The sequence below is a fragment of the Vigna umbellata genome, chromosome 2 (genome assembly GCF_029865625.1).
Source record: "Vigna umbellata cultivar VRB3 chromosome 2, Vumbellata_1.0, whole genome shotgun sequence".
NCBI lineage: Eukaryota > Viridiplantae > Streptophyta > Magnoliopsida > Fabales > Fabaceae > Vigna > Vigna umbellata.
In genome coordinates this window covers 224008-242837 of record NC_142166.1, presented here as the reverse complement: position 1 = coordinate 242837, position 18830 = coordinate 224008, and the positions used below count along the sequence as shown (strand labels likewise).

General features: G+C 33.5%; 1 protein-coding gene across 1 annotated transcript; it reads left to right on the top strand.

The window, feature by feature from the left end:
• Nucleotides 1-3688, top strand: LOC148203091 (cytochrome c6, chloroplastic-like). The gene is made up of 6 exons (XM_088107903.1): nt 1-161; nt 277-397; nt 2527-2624; nt 2720-2751; nt 2988-3051; nt 3379-3688. Exons 1-6 carry the CDS (start codon nt 102-104, stop codon nt 3517-3519), a joined length of 516 nt encoding a protein of 171 aa, XP_087964029.1. The 5' UTR covers nt 1-101; the 3' UTR covers nt 3520-3688.
• Nucleotides 3689-18830: the final 15142 nt, after the last annotated feature.

The following is an 18830-nucleotide window of genomic DNA, read 5'->3' as shown; positions in this document are numbered from 1 at the left end:
GAGCCTTAAAAAATAAATACATTTGTCAGGCTCTCCTTTGCAGACACACTATCCAGTTTCAGTCGCGCGTCGAGCCCTTCTTATGCATCGAAACAAACGAAATGAAAGTTGCTTCGTTGATTTCTGGTTCCACTGATTACACTCGCCTCTTCTCCATTAAGGTAGAACACTCTTATCTTGCTCACTTTCATTGTGTGATTTTGAAAGGTGTTATGTGTTAACCCAGAAAAAGAAACTGACAAGTAGAACACTGGCTATTGAAATGTTGATTAAAAGGACAATGCGATGAGGGAAAAGAAGCCAATTCTTGCATGGGAAGAACTGAAGTTCTTCAAGAGTTTGGCTCCTCCTCTTGTGGCTGCTTTTCTTGTCTTATCTCCAATTTGCACCACTCCACGTGAGTTCTCTCATCACTCCTTTCCTCTTTAATGCTTCTTCTTTTGATTCAAACTGCATCACTGTCAACATGCAATTACCCACTCTTTGTTTTATACATCAACTTTTAAAAATCAATCCTTTTTTTTTCTCATGGGCATTGCTGCCGAAACAGTACCGAAAATAATTTAGATTTCATAATATTTGAGTATCTTAGTACAATTGTACCGTAGAGAGATTCGATTGTTTTCAGGATTGAGTATTGTTGAAAGGACTGATTTCTTGAATCCCAATTGAATGAGATGTAGAAATATGGGAGATTCATATCAATCTAGAAACACATCTTCGATGCATGATCCTTCTTCAAGGATACATACATCTAACTGAACAATGAATAAGTAATATAACTGACCTCTTATATTGTTATCCTATTACTGTGTAGGATAACTGTGTTGATTTTTATAATGATTAACTTTGAAAGTTATATTGAAGATAATTTATAGTTTCTGATTAATTGATAGAAAAAAAAAATACTCTTTTACTAAATATTTTTACCTTTTAAACTTTAGAGCATCTGTAATTCAAATTACAGAGTTTGTTAGACAGTTCAAAGGGTGTTAGTGTCTTCGTCAATACCATGTAAAAGACACCTCTTTGAATAGAATAGGGAGGGTGTAAGTGTAAGGATGTACATTTGAAAATAATACAAAAAATTATCGTTCCGTGATTTCCTTCGTCTTCCTATGTGTGTGTGTGATTTCTTCCCAAACAAATTGGTATCAAGGGCTAGGCTGATTCGTTAGTTGTGGGGTGCGTTCATGTACTGAAGAACCTGAATTTTGAAAAGGAAGAAATGGCGAGTTTGGACAATGTTGTTTCTAGTAGTTTATCATTGTTTGAAGGAAAGAACTTTGATGATTAGAGGGTGAGGGTAATTGTTATATTCTGTTTCCAAGACGTAGGAGAAGTGGTGAAGGTGGGATTTCATGAATTAGGAATAGATGCTACTGCCAATTATAAGGAAATTTATAAATAATTCAAGAAAATTGATTGCAAGGCCCGATTCTTGATTAAGAACTATGGTGGTGCTGACAAGACAAAGAAAATCAAGTTTATGACTTTTAGAATCTGCTGCAGATTATTTCAATAGAATTCAAATACTGGTGAATGGAATGAGTCTTGCAAGGAGGAGCTCTCAGATCAGCAGCAGGTTGTTGACAAGATCTTGAGAACTTTAACTTGGCATTTGATCATGTTGTGGCAAATGAAGAATCAAAGGCCTTGATTCAATGAGTATTGAAGAATTACATAATTCACCCCATGCACAAAGAATTAATGAGAGGAGGAATGCTGATAAGAGAAGGCTCCCGAGCAAACATTACAAGTCTAAAACAGTTTAAAAAATAAAGGGAGTTCGAACCAGAAAGGGAATGGGAAAGGAAAAGGGAAAGGAGGAAGATTGAATGAATCAACTAGTGGCCAAGACCAAACTGTTCAAGATCAGAGTGATTTGACCACCAAAAGATGATTTTTTTAAGAACTCATTTAAATGAAAATTTTAGTCAGGGATTTATCAACCAACACACTCATATTTCAGGGACTAATTTGAATTTGTACTCAGAAAATGTATTGAACTAGTTTGAGATAAACAAAAATTGGTTGACTTGACACACTACTTAATTGGTTAACAGGTTTCCTTCTCGCATATATGCCACACTGTGACCATCAACTTCACATCGTCGATCCTCAATTTCTCTCTTTTTACGAAATGTTGCAAAATTGCATAGTTGCTTAAGGATCAAAGAACATGCACTCAAGGATTGAATGATTTACCGCACCTCTACATCCAGAATTCTGATCCATTGCTAATTGTCAGTTATAACAAAAGTGGCATAGGGTTTCAGACTGAAAATTCATCATCTCATCCCATGCTTGCTTTTTTTCTTTTTTTGATCGGCCTCATCTCATGCTTGCGAAGTATTTGTGTGCCCAATAGGCTGAAATCCGTTTCTTGTTTTGGATCAACTTTGTTATTGTCTGAAATCAAGTATCTCTTGAGAACTAGTACTTCTGGACTTGTTAGCTATTTTATAAGGAAATATTTACATGTAAGAAACATGTAATTCATGTTTATTTTCTTGTGCTCTGCAGTTTCAAGTGCTCAAGCCGTAGATTTTCAGAGAGGAGCCACATTGTTTCGTCAAGCTTGTATTGGATGTCACGATGCAGGTGGAAACATAATACAACCGGTGAGCATCCCCTTATGCATGCATGACATCTCCTTATATCCTTGCAGACTCAAATTTTTTTGTTCATTATTGTTTTCCACTATTTTAACTTACAGGGGTCAACTCTATTTACAAAGGATTTACAGAGGTAATTGGAGAGAAACTAAGCACCCTCGTGATGAATTGAAAATATGATGGAGAAAGAAAGCTTTGAAATTTTTAAGGATACACTTTTGAGTACCAACTATTTCATGAGTTCGTTCTTTGGAACATCAGCAAATGTGAATTTAAAATTGACAATTTGTTGGCCTCTAGCGAAAGGTGCAGTAAACTTCTGACTATTTTTTGATATATCTTTGAACTTATCCAAATGTTACTCAACAGAAATGGAGTTGATACAGAAGAAGCGATTTATCGTGTCACTTACTATGGCAAAGGACGAATGCCAGTAAGTTATCTTGTGTAGATTTAAAGAATGAAATCATTATACATTTTAGTGTATGCATGCATTCTCTTGTCTTGGAGGAGTTAATTTAAATCATAGAAATGAAATCATATTCTTATGAAACATTACAATTTTTATGAGTTGGGGTATGTGCATTTAAACGGTTTAGTTTAGATTTGGGGTATGTTTCATTTGTTAAAGAAAGCCAAAGAAAAGTGAAACAAGCTAACTCACCCTATCACACGTATATACACAGTTAATATATTTCACTTGATGCCTTAATATTTTGTTTTTCATTGTTCATATTTTATGTCTTGCACTTCCATGCAGGGCTTTGGTAAAGAGTGCATGCCACGGGGTCAGTGCACATTCGGAGCTCGTTTGGAAGATGAAGATATCAAGATATTGGCTGAGTTTGTCAAGTTGCAGGCTGATCAAGGGTGGCCAAGTATAGACACTCAAGAAAAGTGATTTAATTCATGTTTGGTTCCACTTATTTGTAAAATATAACTGTTTATTTCTTTTAACTTTTTTTTTTTTGAAAACTTTTGAAAATAAATTATTATTTATGCAGTATTAAGCTGAACAAAACATGTTGACATTCCCGTTAAACAACAATGTTGCAAAAAACTCTACTCTATGTCAATATTTTAATATAATAAATTTAAGTTTAATTGAATCTTATAAAACTGATTTAATAAGATAAAATTTATTTATTTTATATATATAATAATTTACTTTTATCTGTGAAATCTTCTATTGGTAAAACTTTACACATAACTTTCAATACTATATTGCTTGCCAACAGTAATATTGTCACGTAATTAGTTCCCATGTGTGTCAACACCTGTCACCACATGTCATATTCTGCTTCTCTTGGTTATACGTGTTTAAAATTGTATATATGTCTTTTCCTTGTATCTCTTAATCAAGATAATTGAAATCATATTCTTCTTTTTTTTTTTTTTCTGTTTTCCTTCATTATTTCCTTTTATTTTTTTCTTAACCCTTACATGGTATTCAGAGCATCTTTTCCTCATTATGGCTTCTTCTACATCTGCCGTTACCTTGTCCAATTCCTCTTCTCCTTCTAATTCCTCTTTTCTTTCACAAACTTTCAACACACCAATCTCCCTCAAGCTGGATGAGATTAATTTTCTGATCTGGAAACAACAGGTTATGGCTACTATTCGTGGTCTCAAGTTGCTACACTTCTTGGACAAAACTGCTACTTCCCAAAATTTTCTCAATGTTGGTGATCAAATGGCCAACATGATAAATCCAAAATTTCTTGAGCATGAATAATAAGATCAACTTGTTGCATGGCTTCTAGCGTCTATGACATCAACAATCTTGACCAAGATGGTGGGTCTTCATTTTGCTGCTTAAATCTGGTTCAAGCTTCAAATGTACTGTGTCTCACACTCGGACAAAGATCAAGAAGCTCAAACTTCAATTAAAAACACCAAATAATGATCGCTCGGTGTTTACCTATCTCAATGACATAAAGAAAATTATTGATACGTTGGTAGTTATGGTAGCTCATCTTTACTCTGAAGATTATATTGAGGCAATCCTTGATGGCTTATAGGATGAGAATGATCAGTTATATTGAAGCTCTTCTTATGGCACAAGAAGAACATTTTGAACGACACAGCAATTTTTATCAAACTATTATTCAAGCAAATACAACTTATACCAAATCTCGTTTCTAGAATAAAGCCAATCGTGGTGGTTCTTCCCATACCAATTCTCGCAGGTACGTGGCAAAACAAAACTCTGTTAAATATGTAGAAAACTTGGCCACATTGCCACAGATTGTTGGCACATATATGATCAAGATAAGGATTCAAATATTCAACCTAAGACATCTCAATTTCCTTCTACAACAAGTTTAAGACAGAAACATCTAGTCTTGGAGTACATTCCATTATTCTTGATCCACTATGGTACCAAGAAAGTGGAGCATCCCATCATGTTACAAATGATATTAATTCCTTCATAAAATAGGTTGTTTGCACAGAAAATTAAATTGTGAAATATTTAGAACGAGAAGGTTGACCGGGAGAAACAACACTAATGTAAAAAAAGAATATACATTTTTGATTGAATAGTTAGAAAAATGGAAAAGTGGTAACTGGTTTAGGTTGGTGACCAACTGAAGAAAAAAATTGACTTGGTTTGAAAGATAAAAGATGAATGAAGAAAATGTCTAGGAGTCAAAATGAGGCAAGCGTGGGGTTAATATTTAAAAGGATGATTCTCTCTAAAGCGAGGTTAGATTATGACATTGAATCTACTACGTGAACAGAGATCCCAAAACATTAAACAAAGTTCTAAAATGCTCACAAATCACGCCATGGCTACATATAGCTCCACCTTTTGTGCTCTTCTCTAGCCCTTAATAACCATAAAAATATTGTTAGAGATTCTCGCAGCAAGAGTAATGGTCCTCCCAACCCTATAATCAACACGGGACAAACTAGATCTCTATTCATTTCTCCCATGCGTAAGTATAGAGAAAAGTCAAAAACTAGACTAATCAACACCTATTGCTGCTGCTACAACTTGTCACTTTATACTTTGTTTCCATGTGCCACTTTGTGCTTCGCATCATGGAAAATTCCCTCATGGCAAGGCTTCTTCATCTTGGGATATCATCCATTTTATTAATTGCTTTTGAAAATGGCAGATTCTTCTCAAAACAACTTGTGTTTTCTTTACGTTTCTTTTTGTTGAACTGGAAAAATGTCGCAAGTTAATAGGTTTTTATTGGTTTTCTCGAGTGGACAGACTGAGTAGAGTTGGTATCAATCATAAGAGATATGAATTTAATAAGTCTTAGAATCATGAACCATTAGGTCATTCTATGTAGATACTACTCATTTCACTCATCTTCGTTTAATGTGGGGCTCTAGAATTTAGACTTGAATTGCTCATAATTTTAATATAGAATTAATAGGCTTTTTTTTTGGTTCCAATTTGTGGGATTTATTCAATGTGACTCCTCAAATATTTAAAATGAACTAATATAGTAATTTTCGTTAAGTTTATGTTGTCTAAAAGTTAATCACATGTAAATTTCAGTCAATCACTAATATGTGGTCAATTTATAACTTATCTCAATGTCAAATTAGCATAACAAACCACATTGACCCATTTTAAATAAAATTAGGATGGGATTGTGTCACACCCTATTCACGATTACGATTAAAAATTAAAAATTAAAAATTTTAAAACCATAATATTATTAAAATTTTTAAAATCATAATATTATTGTAGAAATCTAAATTCAATAAGTCTTTACGATTAACAAAAAATAAACCATAAGTCTTCCCAAAAACAAAACTCCAAATAAAATAGTTTATTCCAAACAAAATCATAAATTTTTCTTCTCTCTCAATCAACTCGTCGCACTATACATCATTTGAATTATCTGCATTATCATATGCTTTTATATAGTGACATGAGTTATACGATCATTGCACACATAACAAACACATTGATGAGCTAACTAAGAATCAAATATAAGCAAAAATAAAGAACTCACAAGTTCTAAATATTCATCATAATATTAAACACACAAATTACTCCAACACGGTTATCATTACCACAAACTAGTGGTCTATCCCCTATACTTTACTATATCACCTGTTCATTAGAACTTATCAGTTTGAGTCGTCTTGACATCATAGCAAGACCTGTTTCCCTATTCTTCAAGAATTTACGAGTAACAACTTCGGTGAATTTCACATCGAGCATTATACTTAGAACGAGTCAAAGCAACGACAAAACATCTTTCCACTCTCTACTGTAAAGGTGAGAAGGTACATACTCGAACAATCATCTTCTAGTGCCTCGTACATATGTCTTTCCATATTTTTATATAACACCTTATTCCTTTGCCATGTGCTTGCTTGACACATTTAGTGGAACATAATATATATGAGAAAGAAAGAAATTGAATAAATCTAAATAAGAAAGAAATTATAACAAGAATTTCAGCTAGCAAATTAATGAGGCATACAAATTTGTATCAAGAAATTTAATATTTATTTTCTAAAGACTAACAAAAAATATATATATTTTATGTTATAAAAAATTTAATAAAAAGTTTAATTTAATATTTTTCTATTTTTCATCCAAATAAATAAAGAAAATTTCGTCATGCCGTTCTCTTTTATTTTTATACTTATAAAAGTAGATCTTTCTATTTTACTTTTCTTCTTTGATTAAATCCTAACTAGGGATGACAACGGGTCGGGTCGGGCACGGATAGTGCCTACCCGCAACCTGATCCGACAAAAAAAATCCATCCGCTACCCGACCCGCTACCCGCACGGATACTCATTTAAAAAATATTCGTGGATATTTTAAAACCCACGGATACTCGTGAATATCCGCGGATACCCGCAAATATTAAAAAAGAAATATTTTAATAAATTATTAAAATAAAAATTTAAATAAAATTACAAAAAAAATATAAAATATAATATAAATTAAATTGTTAAAAAAAAGAAATACTGTAATCAAAACACTGTAATCAAACAAGAAATAATTTTTAAAAAAAAGTTGTCCCCACTTTTCGATAATAACTAATGTCCATTCTCTTTCATTTTTTTCTTCACGAGCACTATTCTCATTGCACGCTCTTTACCTACCAAAATCCCATCTTAAATACTTTTCCTCATCTCATTTGTTTTTTTAAGGCTTTAACTGCTTACTCCGTTTCCAGGTGAATTCTGTTTAGTACCCAATTTTAAAAATATAAACATTTCGTACCTATTTTTTCAAATTTGTATCAATTCAGTCATGTTTCGGCTGGATCCGGGCGGACCCTGTTTAAAACACACTAACTTACTGTTGGAGACGGACCGGCGGACGACGAAGATGAACGAACGGACGACTGATGGCGAATGCTGGAGCCGGGCGGATGAGCGATCACGAACGTTGGAAACGGGCGGACGCCTCTCTCCAGCTGATGTAGATTGGGCGGACGGTACCATAATGGACGAACGCTGTTCCTGGACGGGCGTCCTCCCTCTCCTAGCGCTGCTCCACACTCCCAGTTGGGGAGGGGCCGGGTACCTGCTAAAGGCACTCCGACGCTCAAGTCAGTATTATGACAGAGCGATTGTAATGCGTGCATGCATCGTTATTCAAGTTAGTCCAGAGTTCATACCTGAGACCTTTATTTATAGCGAATTGTAATGGGCTTTTACCTTTTGGGGGCCTGGGGACGGCCCAATAATACCTTAATCTTCGTTAAGGACTTTAATGTGTCATTAGCATTTAACCGTGTAATCAGCAACGTGCGTCGGTTGGGAATGATGGTCGGTCAGGGATGTTATCCTAGGTGGGCGTCCTGCTCTCGGGCGGACGTCCAATCCTTGGGCGGACGTCCAGCTCTTGGGCGGTCGTCCACTCCTTGGGCGGTCGTCCACTCCTTGGGCAGACGTCCAGCTCTTGGGCGGTCATCCACTCTTTGGGCGGACGTCCAGCTCTTGGGCGGTCGTCCACTCCTTGGGCGGACGCCCAGCTCTTGGGCGGACGTACAATCCTTGGGCGGGCGTCCGGCTCGTGAATACGCCCGGATTATTGGGCGGACACGCCAGCTTAGGCGGACGTCCACTTCTTGGGCGGACGTCCAGCTCTTGGGCGGACGTACAATCCTTGGGCGAGCGTCCGGCTCGTGAATGCGTATCAGATTATTGGGCGGACTGGCGGATGACGGACGTCCTTGGACGGACGTCCGGTTCCTAAGGACGCTCGGTCCAGACTGTTTGGCGGACGTCCGGATTATTGGGCGGACACGCCAACTAAGGCGGACATCCACTTCTTGGGCGGACGTCCAGCTCTTGGGCGGACGTTCTACTTTGGGTAGACGTCCTCTATCGGTACATATGGCGCCGTCTATGTGGGCGTCCTTCCGTACGGCATCCGGCACCTCTGGTACAAGTCATATCCGTTAAGTTAGTAAAAACGATCTTAACTTCACGCTTACTTGGTTGCACTTTTTTTCTCTCCCCTATCTGATCTTCCTGTCACATTTTTCTCTCTCTTTTCTATTCCTCTCACCATTAATTACCTGCCACCTTTTTCTCTCTCTTCCACCATTAACTTTTGCTCTACCTGGAAATGTCACTTCACCTCTTAACATAATTACAAGGTCATATTGGGGGACTCTTTCAATAAATATTTTAAATAAACCTTTTTATCTCACATTTTTAAATAAAATAAACATTGTAAATTAAATAATTTGAATATATATTTTCCTTTTATATTTTTTTAAAATATTTTAAGTTTTATCAACCAGGCTTAGTTAATATTTACAATTTAATAAATATTTTTATTTTGATAAAATGTTAATTGATAGTTTAATTTGAAATGTATATATTTATAATTGTTTTCTAAATATTTAATATTGAAATAACAAAAATATCTTTATTTTGATATTGAATATTTAACATTATTACGTTTTATTTGTCATAATTTTTTATTATTTTATAAAATATCGATATATATCCATTATTCAATAAAGATGGAGATAAAATAAAAATTTAATACTTATTTAGTTGAGTTTAGATATGAAGATGATTTTTTTTAGTAAGAATAGATATGAAATAGTGAAATCGGTTCTATACGTTGGTGGCAGTAAGAATATATATGAAATAATGAAATAGTGACATTCTCAGATTTAATCTCAGTCTATATAATTTTATGGTACTTAATGGCAGGTAATTAATGGTGAGAAAAATAGAAAATAGAGAGAAAAATATGACAGAAACAATAGAGAGGAGAGAGAAAAAAAGTGCAGCCACGCGTGAAATTAATGTCGTTTCTACCAACTTAACGGATAGGAGTGAATTGATACAAATTTGAAAACATAGGAACAAAATGTCTACATTTTAAAAACTGGATACTAAACAAAAATTCACCTCTTAACATGGAGACGAAGTAAGCATTTAAGCCTTTTTCTAAAAAGAATTTGTATTATACTCTTTTTTTTTGTCTGTTTGTTTATACAGAAAAATAGAACTCACGAAAGGAAAAACCTTTCTCCTGAATTTGGAAATAGGAATTAATAAAGGGGAAATATTTCTCTTTTTATTTAAATTTTTAAAAATTAATTTTTTTTCATAAAAAGAGTAAACATTTTTACTTGACATGCAAGTACTTTTTTTTATTTATTTGATTCTAAATTCTTCTCTAATGATCAAAGAAGTGGATTTATATATTTTTTTAAGTACTTTTAATGTGTTTTATTTATTTTGTTTTAAATTCTTCTTTAATTATCAAAAAAGTGGATTTACATATTTTTTTTTAACCTTGAGTGTATGTTTTTATCATGATCTAGTGTATAGGTTTGAAAGACAGGTGGTAGGATCCAATTGATGATTCTAATGATCTTGATGGTTTTGATGGAGAATATCCATTTGCAAAATATTATTTGACGCTTTGTATGTGCTGCTATCATAGGAAGACTTTGCATATATTGTCGTCATAGACAATATTTGTATATGTTGTTGTCTTAGGTAAACTTTGTATGTGTTTCCATCTTAGACATGCTTTCTAATAGTAAATGTTTGTCCTTGTGCTTCCTATATGATTATTTTTTGCAAAGTTATGTGACAAGTGATCATAATTGTAGCACTACTAGTTACAACCATCATTAGCATAAAGAAGTAGAAATGAATAACAAAACAAAAAAAGGAAGATAAAAGATCCCACATAAACAAAGTTTTTGGGAATATAATGTTTCCTTTGTATCTTGGAAGAAAGAGGAGAAGTGATTTTAGAGAGTAGGGTGTGGTTATCAGTGTCATTGCCCTTCATATTCTACTTTAACTTGGTGGGCATTGTCAAGATTTTGCCATAGGCAAATGAGGTCTTAGGCATTTCATTAGTGGATATCTATCTTTGTTCTATCTTAGGTATTCTATCAGTGTACATTTGTCCTCGTACTTATTTCTTCTTAAGGCTTGTCTTAAGTTGAACTCAGTGATTAGCTTCCCATTAAGTTCTTGTAGCTTGTAGGCTTTGTTTTGGAGGAAGTCTTATAATGCAATATGGTTTGTCCTAGTTCGGTGCAAGCTTTCCTTTTACTAAAAGTCTTGAGCGTCGTTGGAGTTTCTCAAAAGTAGGTCTATCTTTGTAATGCGATATGGTTCGTCCCAGTTCGGTGCAAGCTTTCCTTCTCCTTAGGTTCTAATACTACAGACATGGGATTAGAATTACAATTAAGAGTATTTCTAGGAACACTAAGGTAAAGAATACAACTTATAGATAATTAAGGGTACTACAGTTTAGTGAAAAGAAGACAAGTTCAATCGCAACACCTTAGTCAATATCATTTATTTGTCATCTTTATTCAAACTTGTTTTCAAAATTGTCAAACATTTATCATTATGTTATTACAAACCTCAATAAATTATAGATTATTGTTTTATCACACTAATTCCTTGTGGATACAACCTTGTTGTGCTACAATTGAACCAATCTGGATAATTTACATCCTTAAGTGGGGGTCAAAATTAATTATTCTAATTCTTAAAACTAAAAAAATAGAATCGTTAACTAAAGTCTAACTAAACTAATCAACTACATAAGTGAAAATGAGGATTGGTAAGTTGTGATAACTTCATCTTTTTTCTAGGGCCAGTCCAACTTAGCATAAGTGTATTTTAGTTTCCACATTAGCCTCTCCCTTAGTTGGCATAACAATTGGAGCTGAAATGCAAAAGTTAAGTCAAAAGTCAACTTACAACTTTTTGCCAAAACTGGTTCAAATTTCTTCTTTGCTGGTTGGTTTCCTCTTGTTCTCTTGATCATCAATCTTGTATCATCTCTAAATCACTGACATGAATTTATTTTAGTTACATCAATGCACAAAACACAAGTTAGTAATTTTATCTATTCAAAACTATTGAAACTAACCTAGGTTAAGATATAAAAACACTACAACTATCCTAATAATGCAAAATTATAAACTAACTAAAAACAAAAAAGTAATTAAGATTAAACAACTACTTACAATGATTTTAAAACTAAGATGTTGGAGTTAGAAATTAGCACGTGTTTTTTTATTCACTTTTGAATATAGAAAACAACAAAGTATTTTTGAAATACAAGAACAAATGATTACTTACTTCGAGAGGATATAAATTCAATACAATGAAGCTGAAAACTTGTAATGAAACTTTTCTTTTTCAAAGAAAAAGTCTAGACGACGTAAGCTTAAGAGAAAAACAACAGCGTAAGAGTAAGCAATAACAAATCTTGTTGTTGTCTTCTTTTCATGCAATCCTATTTATATAGACTTCTTTGAAAAAGATTTTTTACTTAGAGCATTGACTTTCATGTAGGGATGTAGACTTTTGGTACGAGGTCAAATGTTATGTTGTTTCTTGTAGAGGGACCTATATTGCTTATATGGATGAGACAGATAGAAGGCATAAAGAAAACATTTCCATAATACCTTCATATCTCTTAATGTTCTTTTGATTCGAATGGAACTTTTGAATAAAGCTTTGTACTGTATTGATATGCACAAAAAAAGAGAGCACAACACAATAAATAATACAATGCTATTTCGTACATGCATTAAAAGCGTTAGACATTCTTAAGCGTTTAGGCATTGTCTGTTATAAACGTATAAGCATAATCTATTTGAGTAATGTTTAACGTGTAGGATATCATTTATTCAATTGGCGCTTAGCTTATTTATCCTAAACGGTTCCACTAGTGTAGAAAAGGCATTTAACGTCTGTTATTTTGGCCTTTTAACGTCAGCTGCAGAACCGACGTCTTTGTGGGTGACATTAATCAAACGTCGGACTCAACAGGTCTGACGTCTTTATAGACGTCGGTTACTGCATGATCCGACGTCTAAATGACTCTATAGACGTCGGACATTGCATTAACCAATGTCTACTGCAGCTCGTGTCTTTGGGTAGCGTAGTAGCACTTCTTCTTTTGCTAGTTTCGTCATAGAAAAGGTTGCGTCTTTTGGATTTCTTATGGCATTTCAACCGAAAACCGAATCTGGGTCCTTGCCTAGTTCCATTAAAACCGCTAATGAAAACGAACGGTGACAATAGAACTAGGCAAGGATCGAAGTTCGGTTTTGGGTTGAAACACTATAAGACATCCAAAAGACGCAAGCTTTTCTTATGAGGAAACTAGCAAAGGGAGAATGTGGTACTATGCTACCAAAAGACACGAAAAAAACTACACCAAAACACAACAAAAATTTATTTTAATTGGTTCAAATGAAAGATAATCAACCAAAGACTAATATAATCGGAATAAAAGTATGTTTAAACGGTTCAAAAGAGACAAAAACGCTCTTGGAAAAGCAATACCGCGTAGCGAAAAGGTGAGAAGGAAGACGATGAAGTGCTCGTAACTGCGGGTTTGATGTCTGATTTAACAGCAAACTAGACGTCGGCCCCCCAAGTGAACTGACGTCTATTGTGGCCTAGAAGTCGGGGCCCTCACTAATATGATGTCCAAAATAACTTTTCACCTACCTTGTCAGGCCATTTAGACGTCGGATGGCGGGATCCGACGTCTGTACGGTGGAGAAAATAAATTTTCATTCACTTGTCAGACATATACACGTCCGTTAGGAGGGGCACCGACGTCTATAATCGAATATAGACGTCGGGGTGACGGGATCCGATGTCTCTAAGGCGGAAAAAAATGACTATTCACCTACCTCTCAAGCATATAGACGTCTGTTAGGAGGGGTCCCGACGTCTATAAGACGTCGGGGCCCCTCCTAACAGACGTCTATATGCCCACTTATTTACGAAAATGTTACCGGTCAATAATTTACGTTGGTTATTTTGTGATCCGACGTTTACGAGGTGATGTTAAAGCCCAATTCTGCACTAATGTTCATTTGATAGATGTTACTTTGTTAGACAATTATGTTAAACCTAAAAAATAAAGTTTGCTTAAGCCATCTTATCTTAACACTAAAAAAGAAGAGACCAATTCTCTATAAGATATTTCTTCTTCAATATGTATTTAATTTTTAATTAACTGAAATTTTGATAATAATTAGAGGTATAAATAGTAAAAGAGTATTTTTTTTAAAGTTTTTAAAAAGATAGATGAAAAAAAATGCTTTCTAAATTTTGACATTTAAAAAATAAGGAATATATATTTATTATTTAAAATATATTAAAATATGTAAACTTGGAAGTGAAAAGATTCATTAAATAAAACAATATATAAAAAAAATTATTTTTATAAAAATAAATTCAATGGGTTTAAAAGTATATTTAAGAAAAAAATATAATTTCTCTCAAGATAGCTATTGGCTATAATGAAATTATACTAATAGTATAAAACTTTCATATTGTATAACTCAACTAAATAAAAGTGAGACCTAGTTAATTAACTTCCTCAATTTATGTTATTACAAGAAGTAGAGTGTTGATGATTGAATTATTAATGATGTGAAACTTTTTATATCTATATTGTATGATCGTAATTGATCGAATGGTCTACGACAGGAGCACACTAGAGCTCGAATTAACCAACCACTTTGTCAGACTACAGGAATGGTCGGACGGTCATAAACATTTTAACACTTTAAGTATCACCAATAATCAAGCTTATAGAAAATATGTGTTTATCAGGTATTGGGCCATGATTAATCCTATATTAATTATAAGTCTATCTCAAATCTTATAAATACAAGTCTGAGGTAAGGAGGTAGGTGATTTCATTTGTTGTAAATTTAAGATTTTACTATGCTAACCGAATGGTCATATTACTGACTTGAGCGTCGGAGTACCTTTGGCAGGTACACTCTCGCATGGCTTGGAAAAGGAGTATTAATGACTTAGGAGAACTTTATAACTGAAACTGTGAGAACGATGCTAGAAGGCCTGGAGAAAAGTGTGCAGTGGAGTGTTTTGAATGTGATCCCAACCCTATACCTGAGACAATATCTATGAATCAATTTTTAAATAATAATAAAGAAAAGTTCAACACCAAGAAACATAAATAAGAACTATAAGAATACCTAAATGGTTATATCATGTCACTTAGTGAACAACACAATAAGAAATGAATAATTATAAAACATGAGAATTTCTTGCATCATCTTAGAGCATTTATTACAAAGATCTGTTAAATTATATTAATATTTAAGATTGGTTCATCTAATTTAAAGTATAACTTTGATGTACAGATTCTAATGTGATGATTATTAGAATATAATGTATTAAAGTTATAGGGATTATTTTAGAGTTATTAAAATTAATCCCTCTCTTCTCACTTAAAAAAGGGGGCATTTTGGTATTTTATTAAATTGATTAAATATCATAAAAGAGAGAAAAAGTTTTACTACGGTTGACAGGTTAAGTTTCTAAAAAGAAAGGAAGAAAGATTACGTTCTCTGAAAAGAAAAGAAACTGTGACATCCCTCAGAATTTCTATATCATCAAGAAAGCATTAAAGAGGAGTAAGAGAAGGGAGAACATTGACAGGAAGAAACTATACAATGGATCCAGATAAGTTCTTTTCCACTGTGTATGAGAGAATAGTGAGTATCATGAAAATTCAAGATCCTGTGTGTGTTTTGCATTCAATTGAAAATTAAAGAATTGCTTACAAGTGGTATCAAAGCCAGGTTCTGAATTTTATAATTCTCCATGAATGGTAATTTTCTCAATTTTTTGAAACCCTAATTTTTGAATTTTAAAAATTTAGGGATTTTAATTTTTCCAGATGTTTAATTATTTTATTAGCATGAAAGAAAATTAAATTCACTGTAATGTGAATTTGATCCATCCGTAGGGTTTTATTTGATTCATACACAACCATTTTAATGCCAAAAGTTAAAATCTTCATGAAAGAGAATTCAATTCATTGTCGCAAGTAACGTGAATTTGATTCGTAGGGTTTTATTCAATTCACTGTAACGTGAATTTCATTGCCGCAAGTTTTTTAACTTTTGATTGTTGCATTTACTGTTGCATGATTGTTTCAATTCACGTGAATTTCATTCACCCTGAAAAATTATTTTTTTATTCATTGTTGCATTAAAGCAATTTTAATGTTGCACATTTCCAGCCGCAAGTTTTTATTTTTATTTTTCTTCCATAAAATTTTATGGTTGTGCACATGTTCTCACAGTAAAGCACTTTTACTGTTGTGCTTATGTTAAATTTTTAACATTGTTATGCATTGAATGAAAATTAAATGTGAATTAAAAGTTTGAAGGTTTTAATTGCTTTTAATTTAAAAAGTGCATCTAGTGACATGTAGGGTATAATTTTTTTTTATGAATTATATGTAATTGTTTATTAATCTTGGACGAAGGAAATTCAATTAAGTTGAATTTCGAGCTAGTTATAATTCTAATCAAAATTAAAAGTTTTAGCAATTTCGCTGTTCTTTTAAATTGTTTATGTTATTGTGAAAATTATTCATAATATAAAGGATGTTAAATTATGAATATATATAGTTATTAGTCATTGATATAAGGATGTTATGGATTACCCAAAGGTGAATCATTGTTTAGAATTGATGACATACATATAGACTTAAGTATGATTGATTGTTTATTAAAGTATATATGGAATTTGTCAGTTTAAGAATCACTCAAAGGTGAACTTAAATGAATGACTTAAATTATTACCTATCAATTTAAGTGTCACCCAAAGGTGAACTTGAATGTATGACTAGTGTAGTAATTTGTTTGAATCCATTAATTTTATCAAAGCATTAATGTATGAGCTTGTGTATTATTTCCAGCTTACATGAATTTATCAGGTTTGAGCAACAATGTGATCAAGTTTAATGGGCTCAATTATGCTGATTGGTCAGAACAAATTCAGTTCCAACTGGGTGTGTTAGACTTGGACATGGCAACTATGATGGATGAAATGCCCGCAGCCATTACAGAGACTAGTACAAGTGATGAGAAGTCTCTTTATGAGGCTTGACATAGGTCTAACAGGCTGTCACTAAACTTGATGCACATATCTATGGCAGAGAATGTAAAACCTTCTATGCCTAAAACAGAAAACGAAAAGGAATTCATGAAACTGATCAAGGAGTACTCACAATCAGACATAACTGACAAGTCTATTGTAGGAACTCTTATGAGTGAGCTGACTACCAAAAAGTTTGACTGGTCACATCCCATACATGACCATGTAACTGGAATGGCTAATATAGCAGCAAGATTAAAGTCAATGGGAATGGAGGTGAATGAGTCTTTTCTGGTACATTTTATCATGAACTCTCCTCCTCCTGAATTCGGCCAGTTCCAAGTGAACTATAACACTCTTAAGGATAAATGAAACTTTCAAGAAATCAAAGCCATGTTGGTACAAGAGGAAGGGAGATTGAAGAAAATGAAAGATCATTCTATCCATCTCACAACTCATGACGGTGCTAGCTTCAGTAAAGCCAAATCAGGAAAGAAGAACAAGAAGGACAAAGCCCCAATGAAAGTGAATAAGGGCAATATCCAAAAGGACCAGAAATGTTTCTTTTGCAAGAAAGTAGGTCACTTCAAGAAAGATTGTCCGAAAAGAAAATCTTGGTTCGAAAAGAAAGGTACTTTTTATGTTTCTGTAAGTTTTGAAGCAAATATAATTGAAGTGCCTAACAATACTTGGTGGTTGGATTCTGGAGCTACCACTCATGTTTCTAATATTATGCAAGAATTCCTTTCAATCCAGCCCATAAAAGGAACTGAAAAGTATTTATATATGGGGAACAGAATGAAGGCACAAATAGAAGGAATTGAGACTTACAGATTGATTCTAGACACTGGTTATTGTCTGAATCTTGAAAAGTGTCTTTATGTTCCTGGTTGTGCTAGGAATTTAATTTCTGTTGCAAAGTTGGATTATTTAGGTTTTAACTTTAAGATTGAAAATGATATTTTTCATTTAAATAAACTTTCGTACTATTATGGTTCTGGTACATTATTGGATGAATTATATCGTTTAAATCTTATGTTAATTTTTCTGAATCCCTGTTTAATGTTGGACATGTTGTTGATAGAAATTGTGGTGCAGGAAAAGAATGTTCTGCTTTCTTATGGCATAAAAGATTGGGTCACATATCCAAAGAAAGGATGTTGAGGTTAGTGAAAAATGAAATTTTACCTCAATTGGATTTTGATGACTGGGATGTATGTATTGATTGTATTAAGGGTAAACAAACAAAACACATATCAAAATATCCTGCCACAAGAAGTAGTCAACTTCTTGAGTTAATACACACTGATATTTGTGGTCCTTTTGACATTAAATCCTGGGGTGGTGAAAAATATTTTATCTCCTTTATTGATGATTTCTCATGTTATTGTTATATATATCTATTACATGAAAAATCTCAATCAATGAATGCCCTCGAGGTGTTCATAAATGAGGTGGAAAGACAATTAGATAGAAAAGTAAAATTGGTAAGATCTGATAGAGGTGGTGAATATTATGGTAAAACTGATGAGAATGGACAATGTCCAGGTCCATTTGCAAAGTTTCTTGAAAGTCGGGGTATTTGTGCACAGTATACAATGCCTAGTATACCACAACAAAATGGTGTAGCAGAAAGGCGGAATCGTACTCTTATGGATATGGCTAGGAGTATGTTAAGTCATAGTAATATTCCTTTATCTTTGTGGATGTATTCATTAAAGACTGGTGTATATCTAGTTAACAGGGTTCCTAGCAAAGCAGTTTCTAAAACTCCTTATGAACTATGGACTGGAAGGAAACCCAGTTTGAGACATCTTCATGTTTGGG

Bases quoted from the DNA above. Each gene is read 5' to 3' on its own strand.
- LOC148203091 (XM_088107903.1), top strand. From the start codon at position 102: ATGAAAGTTGCTTCGTTGATTTCTGGTTCCACTGATTACACTCGCCTC. The intron at 2,752-2,987 runs GTAATTGGAGAG...GTTACTCAACAG, and splicing joins TTTACAAAGGATTTACAGAG to AAATGGAGTTGATACAGAAG. The intron at 3,052-3,378 runs GTAAGTTATCTT...ACTTCCATGCAG, and splicing joins ATGGCAAAGGACGAATGCCA to GGCTTTGGTAAAGAGTGCAT.